The sequence below is a fragment of the Dipodomys spectabilis genome, unplaced genomic scaffold, assembly GCF_019054845.1.
Source record: "Dipodomys spectabilis isolate Male_0828 unplaced genomic scaffold, ASM1905484v1 ptg000145l, whole genome shotgun sequence".
Lineage (NCBI taxonomy): Eukaryota > Metazoa > Chordata > Mammalia > Rodentia > Heteromyidae > Dipodomys > Dipodomys spectabilis.
The window spans coordinates 26,298,594-26,320,570 of NW_024870822.1; the positions used below are offsets into that span (position 1 = coordinate 26,298,594).

Sequence of the window (21,977 nt, forward strand, 5' to 3'; positions counted from 1 at the left end):
CCTATACCTATGTAGCCAGAGACTCAGAGAATTTGGATACCTCTTCCATTCCACCATGATGAACACCAGTGAGGACAAACAGAGCAATTCAACACCAGCCACTGTATCCAGAGCAAGTCCAAGTTATGCAGGACAACACCATCAGCAGAGACTCTCCAGACTCTTCCATTTCAAACAGTCCTGGACATTCCTAACAACTACTGAAGTTTTTTCAAACTTTAGGATTCATCAGACAGGTGCCAATGGGTCACACTTGTAATCCTAGCTACTCAGGTAGCTGAGGTTTGAGGATTGCAGTTCAAAGTCAGCTCAGGCAGAGAAGTCTGTGAGACTCTTACCTTCATTAAACTACCAAAAGAGCTAGAAGTGGTAGTGTGGCTCAAGTGGTAGAGCAAAAGAAGCTCAGTGACAGTACCCAGGCCCTGAATTCGAGCCCCAAGACTGCTATACATACACCACACACACACACACACGCGCGCGCACACACACACACACACACACACACACACACACACACACACACACACAAAATCAGGATTCAGAAACCTCTGAAGGAAATTCTCTACTTTGATAGTGTCTCTTTGAAATTGATGATAGTATAAATAACATTATTAGTGGGTAAGAAAGTGTCTCCTTATCCTCCTTTCATGGAAAGGAAAAAGATAGTGCTTTAGATATCTGTGTAACACTTGTATGAAGTATTTTATTACAATAAAATTATGGTGAATTATGTTTATCTTCATCATGTATAGTTACTGTTATCTTTAATGGAAGGCAAGAGCGTTTTGCTAATTAGAAGTAAATATTAGGTTTTATTTTCCCTTTTTTGTGGTGGTCTTAAACTTAAGGCCTCAAGCTCTCGGTTTTTATGCTCAAGGCTAACACTACCACTACTTCTAACTTTTTACTGATTAATTGGAGACAAGAGTCTCATGGACTTTTCTGCCAAGGCTGGCTTCAAACCTCTTTCCACAGATCACAGCTTCCTGATTTGCTAGGTTGATAGGTATGAGCCTCTGGTGCCCTGCTCATTTTTTACAGTCCTTTCACCAGTAGTTTTCAAATTCTGTAATATGATAATTCAGTATTTAAGGATGTCTCAGTATAAAGCAGTCTAACTAGGGTAACTGGCAGAATACCTCAACTGTTATCTTGCTAAAACTACGAGCATTATAAACCTCTGGATATTTCAATTTTTCTATTTTCTCTCCCTCTCTTTATCCTAGAATGTAAGTTTCTTGATGGAAGAAACTTTTTTGTTTTGTTGACAACTGTGTCTCCAAGGCCTGAACTGGGCTTGACATATTCAACTCAAATTTAGTGACAATTGTTGGGGTGCACATTCACAAAAGAATGGGAAAACCATTTATTGATTACTTTCAGTATAATTATCTTATAAGTCAAGACACCTTAGAAATATGTAGCGAGTTTTCTGGACAAATAGAAGAAAGTAAAGCAGAATATTATAAAATGAAATAGATGAAGATTAAGACAAAAAAATTGGTAGATTGTATAGTGACATTTAAACCTCCAGAGGGCGCAAATTTGTATAAACTAGAGACAGTGGTACCACAGCCTCATAGAATACTGAGTCTATATACTATTGTCATTCATGCTTCTCTTTTTTTTCCATTCTGAAAATAGATTCCAACATGAAGTCTAAAATCTCAAGGGCATACGGTGTCTCCTCAAAATTCAAAACCCATGCGAGGAATTTTCTTTGCCTTTGCATTCTATGCTATCCATTTCCAACTAAGTCAGTCTTAGTTTCTGAGAACCCAGAATTCTGCGTAGGACCCGCCTCAGTGCAGCCTTCACTTCATTATTCCTTAAGCTGTAGATGATGGGGTTCAACATAGGAGTCACGACTGTGTAGGACAGTGACAGCATCTTCTTGCTCTCAGGAGAGTTGTTAGAACGGGGCCGGAAGTATGTGAGGATGGCAGTACTGTAGAAGAGGGAGACAACCAGGAGGTGGGAAGAGCAGGTGGAGAAGGCCTTTTGCTTCCCCTCAGCTGAGGGCATCCTGAAGATGGTGGAGAGGATACGAACATAGGATCCCAGAATCAGCAAGAAAGGGAAGAGGATGAATAGAACAGTAGCTGTCAAAGCCTCCAGTTCAAACAGAGAGGTATCAGCACAGACCAGGGCGATGACAGGGGGGCTGTCACAGAAAAAATGATTGATTCTGTTGGGGCCGCAAAAGGGGAAACTGAAAATCCACGTGGTTTGTACAGTGGCTACTGGGAACCCCGAGAACCAAGAAGCAGCAGCCAGCTGGACACAGGACTTGCGGCTCATGATTAATGGGTAGCGCAATGGGTCACAGATGGCCACATAGCGGTCATAGGCCATGGTGGCCAGCAGGCAGCATTCAGCAGCTCCAAAGAAGAAGAAGAAGTACATCTGAATAGCACATCCAAGGAAGGAGATGGTTGTGTGTCGGATGATCAGTGATCCCAGCATCTTGGGCACAATGACCAGGTTGAAACCGATTTCCAGGAAGGATAGATTTCTGAGGAAGAAGTACATGGGACTTTGCAGGGCAGAATCAGCAGTAGTGACCAGTATGATGAGAACATTGCCCATTAGTGTAATCATGTAAATAGCCAAAAACAAGAGAAATAGTAAAGCCTGCACCTCCGAGGACAAGGTAGAGAAACTCACAAGAATGAATTCACTGACAATTGTCCAGTTTCCCCAGGTCATTCTTGTGCCTGCGGTTTCATTGGGCTTCCAGATTCCAGGAAGTTGTGAGAAGCCTCCACAGGTTAATTCTAACTCTGTTATTCTCTAAGAAAAGAAATTTTGTTTGGTTTCATTCTCCATTTTTCTTACCTTGCTGGAAAACCAAACACCTGATCTCTCCAAAATATGTAAAAGAATTTTGATCATTGAGTTCACATTTTTTTGAAAGAATTCTTTTGATGCACTATATGTATCGATACGTGTCTGGACTTTGTCTATAGATGTTCAAATGTACCTTTTCACTCTCTCTTTTCAACAATTAGTGGTGCTAAAAAAGCCAGACTGAATATTTCTGAAGAGAGGAGTCTTGATTTATCTGGAAAGGTAATGAGGTCAGGCAGAGTACCTTCTGTAAAACAAAAAAAAAAAAAATGAAAGAAACAAAAAGGAAAGCGAACCAACAATGATGAAATGATAGCTGAGGAGGAGACCTGAGGATATCTGCTTAAGAGCCCAGACTCTAGGAGGCTGCACTCCTATGCTGTAGGAAGCTCTATTCCTACACTCAGAAAAACGTCATTTATACAAAAACATAAGACACAGTGGTAGATTTTTGTTTATTATATTCACCTTAGAAATATAGTAAATTATATTATTATAATAAGTATTGTCCATGTGGTTATGTGTGATCAAAGGAAGTATAGTCTCAAGATAGCATCAGAACAATCCAGTTGAATTCAGTATAAACCAATTTACATCAGCTTTTTGGTAAACTTTTATCATGACTCTAAAGAAATTTAAGGAAGTGGCACTGTAGCTCAAAGTGGTAGAGTGCTAGCCTTGGGCAAAAAGGCTCAGGGACAGCACCCAGGCCCTGAGTTCAAGCCCTATGACTGACAGAAAAGAAAAAAGAAATTTGATCTTGGTTCACACATTACAGGTTAATAAAGTCTTCAAATAAAACAGGACTTATACATAACACTAAATTCTTATTGAAAAGGAACAGGTTTCATTATTGCATCAGTAACTAGATTTTTTTTATAATGATAAGCTTCACTGAAGGAATAAATCTAAAGTATTTAACATGTTGTTTGGCCTATTAGAAATAATAAATGCTATCAGTTATTATGATGATACATGCTCTATCTACTTTCTAAAACCTACTTCTTACTGAATCCATTGGTCAGATTGTGACTCCTGATAGTCCTAAAGCAAAAGAGTAATAATATAATAAATACTGACTATCTTCTGTAGGTCAGACATTATTCTACATATGGATTTCGGCCCTCCCAGAGCTCACCTTCTCATGTGGAAGAGAGGTTACAAACTCTGCTAGTGGAATATATAATGTGACAGCTGGCAACAGGAGCAATAGAGAACACTAAGGCAGCACAGGTGGGAGGCATTTGGAGTGTAGAGAGTGTCAGATAACACTCATTGAGAAGATGCTGTGTGAGTAAAGTACTCAGCAGGTGCAAGAGGTGAAGTAAAATGGTCAAAGAAGGAGGCAGGTAAAGAACAATTTAGCTCAGTGGAAGAGCACTTGCCTGGAAAGTTCAAGGTCCTGAGTTTGGTCTTCAGCTCTGGATAAAAAGGTGGGGATGGAGCAATGAAGTAATTTTTCAAAGGCAGGAAGCCAGCAAGTGTAGCCATTAGGATCTGCATTCTGGATGGTCTGACTACATTGTACATCTAACCACCCATATCCTCTTTCAGGCATCTTTTCAGAATGGGAATGAGTCTGGGAATGAGTGTGAGCCCACAGCGGCATTCAACCCAGAATGTCTGATCTAGGAACCAAGAGAGGCTGTTTCCAAATGGGCAGAAGGTTTCTTGAGCCAATCATCTACACAATGGAATTCTATGCCTCCATCAGAAAGAATGACATTGCTCCATTTGTTAGGAAATGGAAAGACTTGGAAAAAATTATATTAAGTGAAGTAAGCCAAGCCCAAAGAAGCATAGGTCCCATGGTTTCCCTTATTTGCAATAACTAGTATATGTCTAAGACAGGCAGAAATGGTCAGATAATTTGGTGCTAGGCGAAATGAACCCCAAGATAAGGACTCAAATGGTTTTTCTTTCTTGCTATTATTTCTAACATATTTATAAGATATTTCTTTGTTGCTCTGTCTGTCCCTCCCCCACAGTATAACCCCTGTTTTCACTGTATTTCATGTTGGTATAATTTATAGAGGGGAAGGGAAAAACCAATTGTTTAAATAGGGATACAGGTGGCCCCATTGCAACAAGGAGATGTACAAGATGTTATGTCGAAAAATGAACTTTACAACTTTGGCAGGGCGGGGGTAGGGGGAGAGGGGAGGGCAGGGATGGTAAGAGGAAACAAAGAAGGCAACAATGCTAGATAAGAAATGTACTCATGACCTTGCTCATGTAAATGTAACCCATCTGTAGGGTATTTTCACAATAAAAAATTTATTAATAATAAAAAAGAATTGGCAGAACGTTCCATTGTGTTAGAAATACTGCAGATGGAATGATCACTTCCATAGTCTTAGCCCTGGAATAATTATAAATGTATATTCATCTCATATGCTAGATGGTGCGCTCCTTGAGAGTACAAATTGTGTCATTCAAACTTTTATCTTGATGTCTAGAACAGTAGACTAAGAGGTTATTGATGGAATTCATGGGTAATGAATAAATTATAGGGAATAATTAGGAAAACATCTATATAGACAGAAGCTAAGTACAGTAAGCTTCAATCCAAAGGAATTCAGATACAATCATAAAGGAATATTGTATAATTGACACCAACTTAAAGAATGATGTACTCACCAAATGTACTTATAATCTAACTCCACTCTCAATCTCCTCTTTATATTTACCCATGTCAGTAAGTGGCATTACCCAGAAGTATACATGAGATATTATCCTTTAATCTAGCCCTAGAACTGGATTGTCTTTCCTCTTCTACATTGATTCGCTTTACTTCCTCCATCTGTTCCATCAACGTGTTTTTAGGTTCTGGCTTTTATTTTCTCTCACCTGTGTATTGAAAGAAACTGTTTTTATTCTCTATCTATTATAATAATCTGACAACTCATATCATATCATTTATCTGCCCATAAGAGGAAGTACAAACCCTCTAACAGGGTCCTTTGCATCCAATCTCTGCTTATTTTTCCAGATTCAAATACCATGGCAAGCCAATGCTCAAATCACGCCAAAATATTTTCTGCTCCTTGCACACAACATGTTTTCTTTGTTTTTGCAGGCCTGCATGCTGTTCCTTTCTCTTGGAAACCATTCCCTGAAACTATGGACAGCCTTCTGTACATCTTTTAGAAGTTTCCCTTCCATTTTTATCAGAGTCAAAGTATTTTTTACTTTCTCACAATATTTTGTGCAAATCTATACTAGGGACTTTTACAATTATGTACATATTGTTAGCCTGTGTACATTACTGCAATTGTTCAACAAAAATAATTCAACAAATTATTTACTTTACCTTTTGTGTCCAGAATAGTGCTTAACTCCATGTGCTTAGTTTTAACAGTGTTTTACAGTTTGATTATATTAATTGTTCTCTTGTTGGGTCTTCATTATGTCAGATCACAGAGTGTCATTTTTAGTAAGTGCTCTGTGTGTGTATGTGTGTTGTGTTTTCACCAGGCCATTGTTAAATCAAAATTTCCTAGAACAGAACAAAGACCCTTCAAGGTCACCAAATGAGCTGATACCACTTCTTTAAGCTACCTTTGATGCAAGGAATCAGTTTTTTTTATTGAATCATATCACCCAAAGTTTGAGTTTAAGAAAATATATTGGGGCTGGGAAGGTGGCTCAGTGGTAGAGCACTTGTGTTGCATGCATGAGGCCCTGGGTTCAATTCCTCAGCACCACATAAGCAAAAAGAAAAAAGCCACAAGTGGCACTGTGGCTCAAGTGGTAGAGCAGTAGCCTTGAGCTGAAGAGCTGAGAGACAGCTCCCAGGCCCAGCGTTCAAGTCCCATGACTGGACGCCCCCCCCCCCAAAAAAAAAAAAAGAAAAAAAGAAAATATATCGCTATGTACTCTCATCTAGAACATATCTCTTTCATGTGGCAACAAAGAGAGTTTATCAAATTTGCCTTTGCAAAATGCAGGCAAACCTGCATCAACACTCATCATAATGTCAACTAAGTTATAAAGTCAGTTTTGATCACCTTCATCTCATAAATGAGTATAAATAACTATTTTCTGCATCTTGGCATTAAAATATCCTTAGTCTAGCAATGGTTTCATATCTTAATTACTTTTACAAATGTTTTTCCCCTTACAGCACATCCTGGAAACACGAAATGAGTCAAATCCATTGCTTGGGCCCTACTCCTTTGCCTGGTACCTACCTATTCACGAGCATAGTAAAATGCTAGTAGAATGATCAAATTCAGTGAATAGAATTCTCAAGTGCTTGTAGAATTGTTAATTAACATTTATTTGAATGATACTTCTAAATTGGTGTAGCTTCCTAATATTTGTTCTAAAAAGTTAATAAGGTTCTTTCTTGTAAAATTCCTAGTAAAGCAATCACCATTATTTTAAGTATTTGTTAAAAAAGTCCTTTAAACAATGTTATAAATTTTTGTTTAGTGAGAAAGTTTGAAATAAGTGTAAAGTTATAAACAACACACAAATCTGAATTCTTTTTGTCATAATTAATTGATATTACTGTAGTTTCTATACTTTCTTAAAAACCCTAATTTACTAAAATCCCTGAGTAAAGTAATGGGGGTTGAAATAAAGCAAGTCAATGAAATGTAGCCAAGACTCAGCATAGTGAAACCAGAGGAACATTGAAGGCACAACATGGTTGGAGAATTTCCTAAGGACACTCAACAAGATGGCTCTAGTTAGACAAAGACATGTGACGAGGAGCTAGGAAGAAAATGAATCTCAGACCCCAAATCTTGAAGTGATCAAAGACTATCACTATACGATCAGCTAATAAAGTTGAAGAACTTACATGTGATTCCTGGTTCTTGGACTTACAAAATAGGAATGGCCTCTCTCTATTCACATCACATTTTAAAGGGAATGGTGATACTTACATCTAAGGATGATTTGAACTGAAAGGGAGTGCTCAGAGCTTCACAGGGACTTTGAAAGGTCAGAGATAATGTTCTAGTTGTTAGTATTACTAATAGCAGTAGTAGCAGTAGTATTAGTAGTAGAAGTAGGAGTAAGAGTAGGAGTAGTAGAGGCAGCAGCAGCAGCGATACACTTAGCCAGTATCATAACCTTTATCTGAGTTATGATTTTTCTCAACTGTGAAAATAATAATAAAATGCTTTACCTACCTGACAGGATTCTTGTTAAAAGTGAAATGAGACAACACACAGTACAAACAAACACTGAGTTTTCTAAAGAATGACACATATACCATTGTTTCTTTCCTTTGCCCACTTCCCCCCTTTGTTAAGTCCTACAAAATTCCTTATCCCTTGTATGAGACCCTGGATGTCTCTTCCTATCTCTTAAGAATGTGTTTATTCACCATTCTGTGCTCTTTACTCACCAGCTCTGAGGGACCTCTGCTGTGAAATTTTGGAGAAGGATTGGTCACTCTAGGGCAGGCTCAGGTCATTTCTGAAGGACTAATTCTAGGAGAGTCCTAAAGTGTAGTTTGTCCTGTGAAAGCCATTCTAGACTGTACTTCGCTCAGTCCACCTTTCTGGTGGACTCTGAGCTGCGTCTGTGTCACAGTCACTAAGAGGCTTTATGGCCCAGGGCTGTGTCCATCACCCCAAGAAATAACTGGGCTGTGGGTAGGTCAGTTCTCCTAAGGAAGCTCTAAGCTGTGCCTCATTTGTCACTCCAGAGATGCTCTGGGCTAAGCCTTTGTCATCTACTCTAGAGGATTCCAGCCTGGGTCTCAGGACTATTTCATTCCCTGCTGTTTACTGTAAGGAAGTTATTTTCCCTAATGCTTCTCTTTTTATGGTGAAATAGGTTTGCTTTCTGACAGGTGTAAGTTTTGGAAAACTCCCAGGAGTGCAAAAACCCATGAAGATTCTGCAATTGTATAATTGGAGGAAAGTTTTTCTTTCAGCCTGCAGCTGTGATGCTTATAGCTTCACAAATCCCAGGGACAAAATTCAGCTGGTCTATCTACTCTTCAAGGTTTGTACCCTTGAGAGATTAGAGGGGTGGTCCAGTATACTCTCACATTCCCCTTATTTATGAGGGAAATGGTTGATTCTTAGGAGTGTTTCTGACTTGGACTCAGAGAAATTTTCAGGTATGGGGAAGAGAATCTATCCATTGTGTAGACCAAGTGTACAGTATTTTAAAAAATCATAATTAGTTGGGGGGAGTTATTAACTCAAGGCTAAGGAGGAAAGGAAATTATGATTAACAGCCTCAAAATTCTAACTTTAGCGAAACAGGAAGTGAAGTTGAAAGAGTAAGTTGAAGGAAGGGCATTGGAATAAAATGTCTCCCTGAATGATAAGGGAGTTTACCCCAAAACTCCATTGGCTACCATGATTTTGAACAGATATTTTGGTTGTATGTTTCTCACTGTAAGCAATACATTTGTTTATTATTGTTTGCTTGATAACTACCACAGGGTCTGTGTTTGAATACTTATATATCCACAATGCATATTGAATATACTGATTTTTATCTCACTCTTGCCTACTTAACTTGAGATAAGGCTGTTTCAAGTAAGATAGCCCCTCACCCTTTACTTTGTTATACAGAAACACCCCATATTTTCAATGCAACAGAGAGGCAGCTCTCGGAAGATTAAGAGTAGCTATTTTCCTTTGTATAATAACTTAAAGATAATAAAATATTTAAAAAATAACCTTTTTAAAAAGAGTAACTATTACTCTTCCTGCTAACCCCAATCTTGTCTAGTAGAGGCTGGGTCCTTGCTTGCTCCCATGCTAAATTGGAATTGCAAGTAAAGGTAATGTGGGAGTAGGCATGTCTACTCATTCTTTCTGTCATCCTCCTCACATTCTTTCTTCCCTCCTCTCACTCTAGTATTGGTAGGAGGAGCAATTGCAACACAGGTTCAAATGACCAAAGAACACATGAATAAAATCCACATTGAATGTTTGCCATTCATCCAAGAAATACTTAGGCAGTGCCTAACATGCACCAGGAACTAGGGCTATAGTAGTAAATGCCCCTAATTTATGAAACAGAGTTTAGAAAAGGAAAACCAAAGAACCATGATAGTATAATCCTACAACTGTGATGAACGTGTACAAGGCAACAAAGAAGTTGCAAAAACAGCAATATTATTTTCCTTTAAACCAGACACAAAGTATAAGCATGAGACTCTTAGCCAAAAACTTAAAGAGCTATAGGTATGGCTCAGTGGTAGAATGCCTGTCTAGTAAGTGGGAGACGGTGAGTTCAAATCCAGCACCACACACACACACACATTTAGGTTGTACTAAGTATACAAAAACTAATATGTCAGTAAAGAAAATGTGGTATGTCTACACAATGGAATATTGTTCAGCAATGAAGAATTAAATTATATCATGTTCAGAAAAATAGAAGGAACTGGTATCACCATGCATCCTGAGGGGGGCTGCTATTTAAGTGAGAGAAGAAGAAAAAGAACTATCACTGCCATACATAATGATGGTCATTTTGAGCCCACTGTAAAAATAGATGTTTTAAGGATCACTTCAATAAGAAAATATTTATTTGTTATTATATATTCAACTGTATTGTTTATAATAAAGGGATGTCCTTAGAAAATGAATTTGGATGTTTATATTTTATTTAAATTACCCCTGAGATTTTCCAAAAAGAAGATATTTGAGTGTGTGTGTGTGGGGGGGGGTGGTTAAGAACACTTGGCACATGCTTTCCTTATAGGCTCTATTTCTCATATTATTTGCCTGAAACCCTTTTGGTTTTGTAGTGGGGGTAGGGAGAGAGTTGTGGTACTAGGTCTTGAATTTAGGGCCCCAAGTTGTCATTCAGCTTTTTCATTCATGGCTGGTACTCTATCATTTGAGCCACACCTCCATTCTGGCTTTTAGATAGCTAATTGAAAGTAATAGTCTCCCAGGCTTATCTGCTTGTGCTGGCTTCAGACCAGAATCCTCAGAAAGTAAAGATCAGAGACATGAAGCACCAGGTTGGTGCCTGAGACCTTCAGAACACTCATTTTGGACCCTAAGAATGCCCTCGGAAACAGAGGTGCCTAGAAGTTTTACTTCTTCACCTGACAGTCTGTCAGTGGCAGACTGGAGTGATTGACTAGAGTGTAACTACAAACACTTATTTCCTAGGACTCCATACAGAAAAAACATTGAAGGAGAATTTATGATTTACTACTCCCTGCAGAATGAAGCTGCATTGAAAATGTTAACTAAAACTGCAGCTTTGCTTAGTTTGGAGTAGCTAGGATTATAGCTGTGAGCTATGAAAGAATGGCCACTCTCCTCTCTTGAGCAGTGCTCAACTATCCAACTATCAACCATCCAGTCTTACAAATTCTTCCTCCAAAAATTAGTTAGAATAAATTCCACTTCTCAGTGGAATTATCCTTTCACTTATTCTTTCTTTTTCTTGTCGGTCATGGGGCTTGAAATCTGGGCCTGGGCACTATTCTTAGCTCTTCAGTTAAAAGCTAACTCTCTACCACTTGAGCCACAGCCCCATTTCCAGTTTTCTGAGTGGTTTGTTGGAGATAAGAGTCTCACAGACTTTCCTGCTGGGGCTGGCTTTGAACTGTGATCCTCAGATTTCAGCCTCCTGAGTAGCTAGAATTACAGGTGTGAGCTACTGGCGCGCCTGGCTACACTTACTCATTTTTATAAACTACCAAAAATCAGAGGATTAATTCATTGTGATGAGAAAGCTTTTTTTGGACAGAATAAACCAAAATAGATGATTGTATTCAACATTGAGTCAAATGTTCTTAAACTCTGGCATCAGCAGTCTCTTGACTATTCAGGAATATCTATGTCATATTCAAAAAGAAACTGTGTAGTACTTATTTTCAAAGGATTATGGGTACTTGGATAAAATAAATAAACAAAAACATAGATTTAAACAAAATAAACAAAAACATAGATTTAAACTATCTATTGATAAACTTGGAATGGAAGCACATAAAACAAAAATATAATAAATATAATCTCGAGGAATTACAATGGGACATTAAAAGTTCAGATAATTGGGCTGCGAAGTTGTCTCAGCGGTAAAATGCTTGCCTTGCATGCATGAGACCCTGGGTTTGATTCCTCAGCACCACATAAGCAGAAAAAAGCTGGAAGTGGTGCTGTGGCTCAAGTGGTAGGGTGTTAGCCTTGAGCTGAAGAGCTGAGGGACATCGCCCAGGCCCAGAGTTCAGCCCCCATGACTGACCCCCCCCAAAAAAAAAGAGCTCAAATAATTTTGGCTAAAATAAAGGCTTCTTTTAAAAAATGTTATTGTAAAGGTGATGTACAGAGAGGTTACAGTTACATAAGTCAGGTAATGGGCATATTTCTTTGTTAATGTTGCACCTCTTCCCTCATTTTCTCCAGTTTTCCCCTCCCAATCCCCTCCTACAAGTTGTATAGTTCATTTTCAACATAGTGTCTAGTGAATATCACTGCTGAATTAGGTCACTCTTTGTCTCAGTATTTCTGTGCTCCCCTTAAATTACCGCAAAGAGATAAACTTACATACAAGACAAAAGATACAGAAAACAAAACCAGCAACAAAGAAGAAAGAAAAAAAAGTTAAACAACAAAAAGCCTCTTGTTTCCATTTCTTGGAGTTCATTTCAGCAAACACAAATAGCTATTGAGCCTTTGTGATCCTCTCCTAAGAAAATCCTCCTTTGGTCTCACGGTGTGAATGTTTAGAGTACTGTTTAATTTATCATGTCCAAGTGTAGTTTTTTTCTTTTACTATCCATTGGGTTTACTTATAAGATTTATAGGCACATTTTAATTATTGCAAATGAGGGAAATCATGTAACTATGTTTCTTTGGGTATGTTTAGTTCTCTTAAGATGATTTTTTCCAAGTCTTTCCATTTCTTTATAAATGGGCAAAATCATTCTTTCTGATGAAGTATAGAATTCAATTGTACCACATTCTCTTGATCCATTCATCCACTCATTCATCCATTCATCCATCAACCCATCCATCAACCCATCTGAGTTGATTCCATATATTAGCTCTGGTAAACAAAGCTGAAATGAACATGGTTGTTCTGGTGGCTTTAGTGTGGCCTGGTTTGTGGTCAAATGGATAGATACCCAGGAGTGGAATTTCTGGGTCATAGGGAAGCTCTATATTTAGTCTTTTCAGGAACCTCCATACTGCTTTCTAGACTGGTTACACAAGTTTACATTCCCACCAACAGTTCCCTTCTGGCCAATCTCTGCCAGCATCTGTTGTTATTAGATTTTTTTGATAATGGCCATTCTAACTGGGATAAGATTGAATTTCAATGTTGTCTTGATTTAAATTTCTTTTATGGCCAGAGATGTGTCTATTGGCCATTCTTATTTCTTCTTCAGAGGAAATTATTAATGGGGTGGTTGTTTGAGGATTTGTTTGTTGGGGTTTAATTGTTTGACCTCTAAGTATATTTTACATATGAGGTCCTTGTCTGATGCATAGTTATTAAAGATTTCCTTTTCTGTTAGTTTTCTTGCTAGTTATGTCCTTATCCATGTAGAAACTCTTCAGATTGATGAAATACCATTTATCCATTCAGAAAGAATCTTTTAAGGAGAAAAAATAGAATACTAAGTCATCCCCAATGCTAATTATCTGAACTATGAACTCAGAACTTTGAACATAATAAATGATGACTTTTCTCTGATTGGCTCACTTATTTTTTCCTTATTCTTCAAACTTGTTTTCACCCAAATTTTGAGATTTTACATATTAAATAAGTATAAATGGTTCATGACAAAAAATGTTTCACGTTATCAACAAAGCTATCAGGAAACAAGCACAGTCATGAATTTCTGTTTGTCTAAAATGGTGCAGTCACGTGGAAGGAGGAAAAATTTGCTAATATGCAATGTTATATATGTATATATGCATAGATTTTCATCTTTCAAATACAGTAAGAAAAACATTAACAAGCATATTTCTAAGGCTATTATATTTGACATTATTTGTTTATAGTAAAAGAATGATTAAATAAATTATGGCAAGCCTAAAAATAGTCTCATTAGGTTATAAAAAGAATGGAAAACATTTTTGGGGCTAAAGAAGACCTTTGCTGAATCAGGTGGATGAATCTAAAGTTGATGAGAGTGAACCATGACTGAAATGATTTATTTCAACCTAAATATGACATATAGAATTCATGGGATCTCATTTCATCTTTCCTGGAAAGAATCTAATGAGAGAAAAAGGATAATTGATACTATGAAGTTGTAGGAAAGTTATTGATCTGCCTTTCTACATCTATATTACAGACCAAGAAGTTTAAGGAAACTATTATTCTTCAAAGACATGAGAACTGAGAACTTCAAGGGAGAATCAGATTGCCCAGAGGAAGAGAAAGTAAAAAGATGCTTTAGGATGGCCTTGTATTGATTTTTCTGTAAAATGTACAAATTATCAGAACACTCTGCTCACACCCTGTCAGGAATACAAATACATATAAACAGTTGGCCATAAAACAATTGAAAACAAGCACAATTATTAAGGAAAAGAATATATCTCCACTGGGCGGGTGGGAGGAATTATTTTTGCAGGTAGTATTATTAGGTCTGAACTACTTTTGTGCTCTTTCCTATCTACTAAGCTTTCCAAAAGCCATTGGGATTCAATCCAATGGAGATGTAAAATAATGCAGAGGTGAATCTCAAATATGAGACTGGTTATTCTCAATTCAATAAAAGTTGTTACTTAGTGATGCCAAAAACAATACAGTTTCGGAGAGTGAGGGCCTTGTGGAAAGTCCGACCCAGGGCATTTTTCACCTCATTATTCCTCAGACTGTAGATGATGGGGTTCAACAAGGGAGTCACAACAGTGTAGGACAAGGATAACAGCTTTTTGCTTTCAGGAGAATTGTTTGATTTAGGTCGAAAGTATGTGAGGCTTAAAGATACAATAGAAAAGGGAGACAACTAGGAGGTGGGAGGAGCAGGTGGAGAAGGCCTTGTGCTTCCCTTTGGCCGAAGGAATCTGGAGGATAGCAGTAGCAATGCGAGCGTAGGAGCACACGATCAGCAGGCAGGGCAGCATGACCACCAGAATGGTTCCCACGATGGCATAGACCTCAAACCGCGCCGTGTCTGCACACACCAGCCTCAGCACAGGCGGGCTGTCGCAGAAGAAGTGGTTCACCTTGTTGGTGGCACAGAATGGGAAGCTGAAGAGCCACGTGGTCTGCACGGTAGCCACTGGAAACCCTGGGAACCAGGAGGCTACAGCCAGCTTGGCACGAGTCCTGTGGTTCATGATGACGGGATAATGCAAGGGACTGCAGATGGCCACATAGCGGTCATAGGCCATGGCGGCCAGGAGGAAGCATTCAGCCACCCCAAAGAAGAAGAAGAAGAAGTACATCTGAGTGGCACAACCCAGGAAGGAGATGGTTGTGTCTGGGGTAAGCAGGGTGCTCAGCATCTTGGGCACAATGACGAGGTTGAAGCCAATCTCTAGGAAGGACAGGTTCCTGAGGAAGAAGTACATGGGACTGTGAAGCATGGGGTCAGCCAAGGTGACCACGATGATGAGGCTGTTTCCCAACAGGGTGACCAGGTAGATGGCCAGAAATGCCAGGAAGAGCAGCAGCTGCATTTCCTTGGCTAGGGAAGAGAAGCTCATGAGGATAAACTCATCTACTCGTGTCCAGTTTCCTGCAGCCATGGAGGCAGACAGGAAGCCACAGTGTAGTCATGGGAGAGGTTCTTGACTGAAGAGTCAGATTCCACATTTGTTTTCCTGAATCCTCCTTATTGTCAGGGAAGGTGGCAACATCAGGATCTATTTATAAGAGGAACAGTTTAGTGTTGTCTAAGAATAAAGATGCAAGGAAAATATATCTAGAGTTTAATTACTGTGAGGGTGTGATTCTGCTTCTGATGGAGTTGACATTTGAGTACTAATATACAGAGAAAACCCAGGCAAAGTCAGAATCATGAATCTCTGAAGAAGACATGAAAGAACACATTTGGCAGGACAATGGTGATTTTTTGAATAAAATGCCCAATGCTCATGATCTCATTGAAGAACAGACATATGTGAATTTATCCAAACTCTAGAAATATATTTATAATTAATTTTAATTATAATATAGACCACCTATTGATCGTATTTTGGTACTGAAGTTTTGAGGTCAAGGCTTTGTACTTGCTAGTTGCTTTACTCCTTGATCCATATTCCCAGCCATCTTTAGTTGTTCATTGCGCCCTTGTTTACTATAGCTAAGATATGGGATCAACCCACATGCCCCTCAGTGGACAAATGTGGAATATATACACAATGGAATTCTATGCTTAAATCAGAAAGAATGACATTGCCCTATTCATAATGGAAAGACTTGGAAAAATTATATTAAGTGAAGTAAGCCAGACTCAAAGGGTTCATGGTTTCTCTCATTTGTGATAATTAGAATGTACCTGCAAATCCAGAAGTAAACCCAATGGATTGTAAAAGACCAAAAATTGCATGTAGACATGATAAAGTAAACAGTACTCTAAACATTCATACAATGAGACCAAATGAGGACATTCTTGGGAGAGGATCACAAAGGTTCAATAGCTATGTGCATATGATCCTATAAAATGATGCTCATTGAAATGAACTCCAAGAAATGGAAACAATAGACTTTTTATTTTACTTTTTATGTTTTTTCCCCTTGGATCACTGTTTCTGATTTCTGTAACTTTTATCTTGTACGTAAGTTTATATGGTTTGGGAAAAAGAAGGGAAAGCATAGAAATGGAGGGAAAAGGGTGAACAAATGCAGCAGTGATACCCACTGGCCACTATGTTGAAAATGAACTATACAACTTTTTGGGGAGATGGGTTGGGCGGGAAAAAAACTGGAAGAAAATGAGGGAAGAGGTAACACTGTTTAGAAAGAAATGTACTCAATACCTGACTTATATAACTATAACCCCTCCATACATCACCTTTAAAATAAAATATTAAATAAAAAGTTTTGAGCATTGTGCATTGTGTTTATGCCTGACCCAGCCCAAACCATGAACAACCTATTTATGTTTCCCATGTGGCTTAGGTAATAGGCACATGGTACCCGACTAGCTTTTATTGGTTTAGATGGAGTCTTGAACTAAAAATTTTCCTGTCTATGTCTGTTAATAGTTTCCATAACAGTTGTGAGCCATAGTGAGCCTGGTGGATTTTTCTAGTCTGCACAAATCTTTCTTACCTGGCTAGAGTTTGAGAGATGAGAGAGGGGCTAGCATGTATTGAGAACACATATGGGTTATATATGAGAGCATATAGGACATTGTAATAGGCATATCTTATTTTGTTTAAGATCACATATATTAATTTTCTTTGAACATTTTCTGGAGAACCCCTTTCTAGTAAAGATATGAAAGCAGTAACTTATGCTTTATTTTGTCTAGAGATGACCATTGTAGTGACAAACTTTAAATGTTTATAAACACACATGAAGGAATTGCTCAAGTACAAAAGAAGTATTCAAGAAAATATCCTATAAGTACCAAAGCAACATTTGAGGACCGTTAAATGCTGTTGTGTAATAATTCCATATAATATGTAATGAAACATAAGAACACATCACTACTCACTAACACAATTTCCAATCTTGAAATCTGTGCTGTGTGAGAAGACTGAAAGGGTATAAGAAAAATTTCAAGCTATTTAAGTCAAATAGTAATAGGATATTTATTTTCTTATATTTGTCTAGATTTCCACATTTGTCATGATGAGCCATATTTATTATGTATTAGTCATAAAACAATTAAAATAAAACTGATGGCCTGGCACTGGTGGCTCATGCCTGTAATCCTAGCTACTCAGGAGGCTGAGATCTGAGAATTGCAGTTCAAAGCCAGCTGGGGCAGGAAAGTCTGTGAGACTCTGATTTCCAGTTAATCACCAGAAAACTGGAAGTGGCACTGTAGTGTAACTGATAGAGCACTAGCCTTGAGCTGAAGAGCTGAGGGACAGTTCCCAGGCCGAGTTCAAGTCCCATGACCGACAAAACAACCCAAACCCAAACCAAATCAAAACAAAAAATCCTGGTAGGGATCACAATAACGATGATATTTACTGAGGTTGTAAAGATGGATGCTTTGTGCTTTACATTCTTTTCTCATTTTTCTCTGAGCCCAACACTGTTACTTAAATAGCATTAACATATCCCCTTGTTAAACATAACAAACCAAAATTAGAGTTGATATCTCTATTACAGTTAAGGAACTTTTCAGTTACAATATTAAAAACTATGTTTTCAAGAAGGCATGTGAAATAATTATAAGGCATATCTTGTTGGTCATAAACTTGTGTCATCACTGATCTTCCACATCATCTCTCTTTCCTCTGCTGTAATGCTATGCTTCTTGCTATTTACAGAACGCATCAATTCATTTTGTGTCTTAATGACTACCATCACTTCTGATTGTGCACAATACCTCTTCTACCTTACCAACTCCTTCTGACGCTTAAAACTTAACTGTTTGTTGTGTGATACTTTCAGATAGGATTAGTCATCTTTGTTTTTCTTGTATCTTTTAAAGCCTTTTAATTACTGAGATTACATATATATTTATATATCCATCTATAAATTCCTTCACAATAGAACAGTCTATGTCATCTTCCCAACGTTAAGTATACCGGTATCTGTCTAGAATAAGCCATTTATATGTGTTTTGGAATAACTGATTAGGTGAATGAGTACATGAATTCAACAAAGCTCATGCTGGAGTTCTTTCTCTAGAGTTGTTACTTTTCTCAGCAACTGTCTTTTCTTTGTTAGAACTTCTCTTTTTCTTTACTAAAATGGAGCCTCAGTTCCTGACAGATGTATAGAGTGTGCTGTTAGTGAAGATTGGAAAGATTGATATCCTTAGTCTCGTGGATGCTTCTCTGAAGGGAATATTCCCTGAGTCGTCCACAGAAAAAAATCGAGATTAGAAAGAAATGTTTTTTCTCTCAAAGCTACCAGGTCCAAAAGCTTCTTGACTCAAAAAACTTTACAAGAAAAAAAGACTTCACAGGAGGGAACAACAACAAAAATAAAAACAAAACCACCGTGGATATCAATTTTCTGGTAGGCTTAAATGTAACTAAGGGTGTAGAAATCATAAACTGAGGCCTAAGAAGAAAGGAACTAATAAGATCTTCCAACAATGCATAAAAAATAGAAATCATATTCAGTTAAGCAATTGAACCTTGCCTGTAACTAAATGGGGCTTCTTCCACTCGACTTTCAAATTTCATGTATGCCTTTTAATAATTGAAGAGCTCTAGCTCTGTTTCAGAAGAGTCCAAAGAAGAACCAGGGAAGTCTTACCCTCTGCCATGTCTGAGCCATGAATGGCTGGATTTAAGCAAGTCACTGATGCCTTTGGTGTCATATATGAGTCACTGTACTGTGTGGACTAGCCATGCTCCTGGTTCTGATTTTAAGAGAGTGATTCCAAATTGAACTTCTTTTGTCTTTGGGCCTAGTTGGAGGGCTTGAATCTCTGTTTTCCCCTAGGAGTTATTGGGCTTACCTAAGCTCCTTTTTCTTTCTTCCTCATGAGAATTGACCTTTCTTAAATCTATTGTCTTTTGAGACCATGATGAATTTTAGAGATCAAACACAAGGTACAAATAAGGTAAGTAGCGTTGTATAGGGGAAAAAAAAGCACTAAATATTTGATATTAGAGTGACCTAAACTTAATTTCAGCTCCAGAACTCTCTAGTTTGTAAAACTGAACATTTGTATTAAATTCTCTGAGCTTCAGTTCCATATTGCCTAAAGTTTTTATTTTAAAGGTTGGTATTATAATACAATAAAATAACTTACATTAACAAAATCTATCATGCAGGTAATGCTCATTCTTTCAACAAATACATATTGCCTACTAAATATCAACTATTTTTAGGCATTAGATTAATTAAATAAAACAAAGAACCAAACAGTTGTGGTCCCTGTCCTTACATTTTATAGAGTAACCAGTTGAACTACAAGTAAATAATTGAGACTAAGTGGGTCATTCAAGGTGTCCATTGATTGATGAATGAATAAAGACGATGTGGTAAATATACACACTGGGGTGTTATTCAGCCATAAGGAAGAATGAAATGATATCATTTGTAGAAAAAATTTCTAGGAGCTAGAAATCATTAAGTGAAATAAAACAGACAGAGAAAGACAATGTATATTCTCTCAATGTATATTCTCTCATATTCTGTCAATCTTGATGTAAAAAGAAAATGAATGGCATCAGAATAAAATAGGACTCTAAGCTTTGGGATCAATAGAAGAGTGATGAGGGTGAATTATTGAGATGGTTAATTTACATGAATGAAACTATACTAATGAATCCTGTTTAAAATTGTTTAAAGGGCAAAAGAGAGCAAGGTAAAGAAAGAGTAGTAGGGAGGTGAATTTGATCAAGTACATTGTATGCAAGTGTAGGGACATCATATGAAACCTCTGTACAATTAATATGTACTAGTAAAAAAATAAATCCAGATGGTAGAAGAAGACTGAAGGGGAAAGATCTGAAACACATACTTGAATATTAGGATTATTCTTTTAAGTAGTTTGGTTTTATCCTTCTTATCATTAAGAAAAATTCATAACCCTAATTCCTCTCTAGCTGTTCAGGTGACTTAGTACTAATGGACTTTGAACTAGCTAGTGAACACTATAGCAAAAATAAAGCAGTATAAAAGATTTCTAAAAGTTTTTATTTTAGAAATTGTAGCACCACTTAAATTACAAAACAATGTGGAGAATGCCTTTATTTCATCAAATGGGGACAATGAAACTATAAGTTTTACATAAGCTATAAGGAGATTCTATATGACTATAAATATGTATCAATATTCATGTTAAAAATTAAGATGAAGATATAAACATCTACCAACCAGGTCTGTCTTTCATCTTTTATTTATGTAATTATTTTGTGATACTGGATTTTGATTTCAGCACTTTGTGCTTTGACCCATGCTCTTAGCTGTTTTGATTTGGTTACTTTTCTATTAAATTGTTTATTATTAAATTTTTGTCTGGGTTTATCTTGGCCACAGCTGTCCTATTCATAACTTCTCCATAGCTGGGATGACAGATATTTACCACCATACCCTGCTTATTGGTTTAAGATGATGTCTAACTTTTTGCTCAGGCTAGTCTTGAACCATGATCCTCCCAATCTCCATTTCCTATGTAGTTGGGACTATAGTCATGTACCATCACGGATTTTTCTCCCAAATAGATAAAAAGAACTAGTACTTTTTAGAGAAAAGCCTGATAATAAGACTGGAACAAGAAATATAGAAAATGAACCTGCAGCATATTATAGTATAGAAAGTAAATGCTCCAGAAAAAAATGACAACACATCACTGGGTTATAGCAAAGAAACACAGAAGCCCAATGAAAGTTTTCCATAGCCAAAGCTGTATAATTTGAACAATGTACAACTGGATTAGAACGTGAAGTATACACTAGCTACTGCGTATGTATATATTAATGCAAATAAAAGTTATGTGGAGGGAATCAACAACTCCCTGAGCAGAAGAACATGAAGGAATTGCTGAACAAATGCTATCCACAAACCTCTGGAACGTGGTTCCCCATCTTTTGAGGGTAGGTTCAGTGTAGTGGCTCTTATCTCCAATCAAAGAGTACGGTTATGGGAGGAGAGATGAGAAACTCTACATTGCAGGAAAAACCTGACAAACACTGCATTAGCCAAGAGACTAAGATCAATATAAAGAAAAAAACTTGTTGATATTATATTATGGTGAAATAACAATCCACCTCTCCAAAATAATAATTCCATAAAGCCTTAAATAGTTGGGTGCCTATAATCCTAACTACTCAGAAGGTTGAGATCTGAGGATCGAGGTTCAAAGCCAGATGAGGCAGACAAATCCACAAGACTCTTCCAACAGAAGTGTGGTCATGACAGGAAATCTGTATGTAATGTATCATCCTGCTCATAATCTGAGAACTTAAGAGGGACATTAGGTGAGAATTGAGAAAATGCAAATGAAGTACAGATGTTAGGTAATAATAACATTTTATTATTGACTCCTTAATTGTGACAAATGTGCCATGTTAGTAAAAGGTGTTAGTTACAGGGAGCTCTATGTGGGCCTTAATGTACTATGTGAACTGTCA

General features: G+C 37.5%; 2 protein-coding genes across 2 annotated transcripts; both read right to left on the reverse strand.

Moving 5' to 3' along the window:
- Positions 1-1,752: 1,752 nt before the first annotated feature.
- Positions 1,753-2,709, reverse strand: LOC122117904 (olfactory receptor 10A4). The gene has a single exon (XM_042691773.1). It carries the CDS (start codon positions 2,707-2,709, stop codon positions 1,753-1,755), a length of 957 nt encoding a protein of 318 aa, XP_042547707.1.
- Positions 2,710-14,533: 11,824 nt separating this feature from the next.
- On the reverse strand, positions 14,534-15,506 carry LOC122117905 (olfactory receptor 10A5-like). Its single transcript, XM_042691774.1, is given in 2 exon segments — positions 14,534-14,743; positions 14,745-15,506. Coding segments are annotated over 2 exon segments (972 nt in total).
- Positions 15,507-21,977: the final 6,471 nt, after the last annotated feature.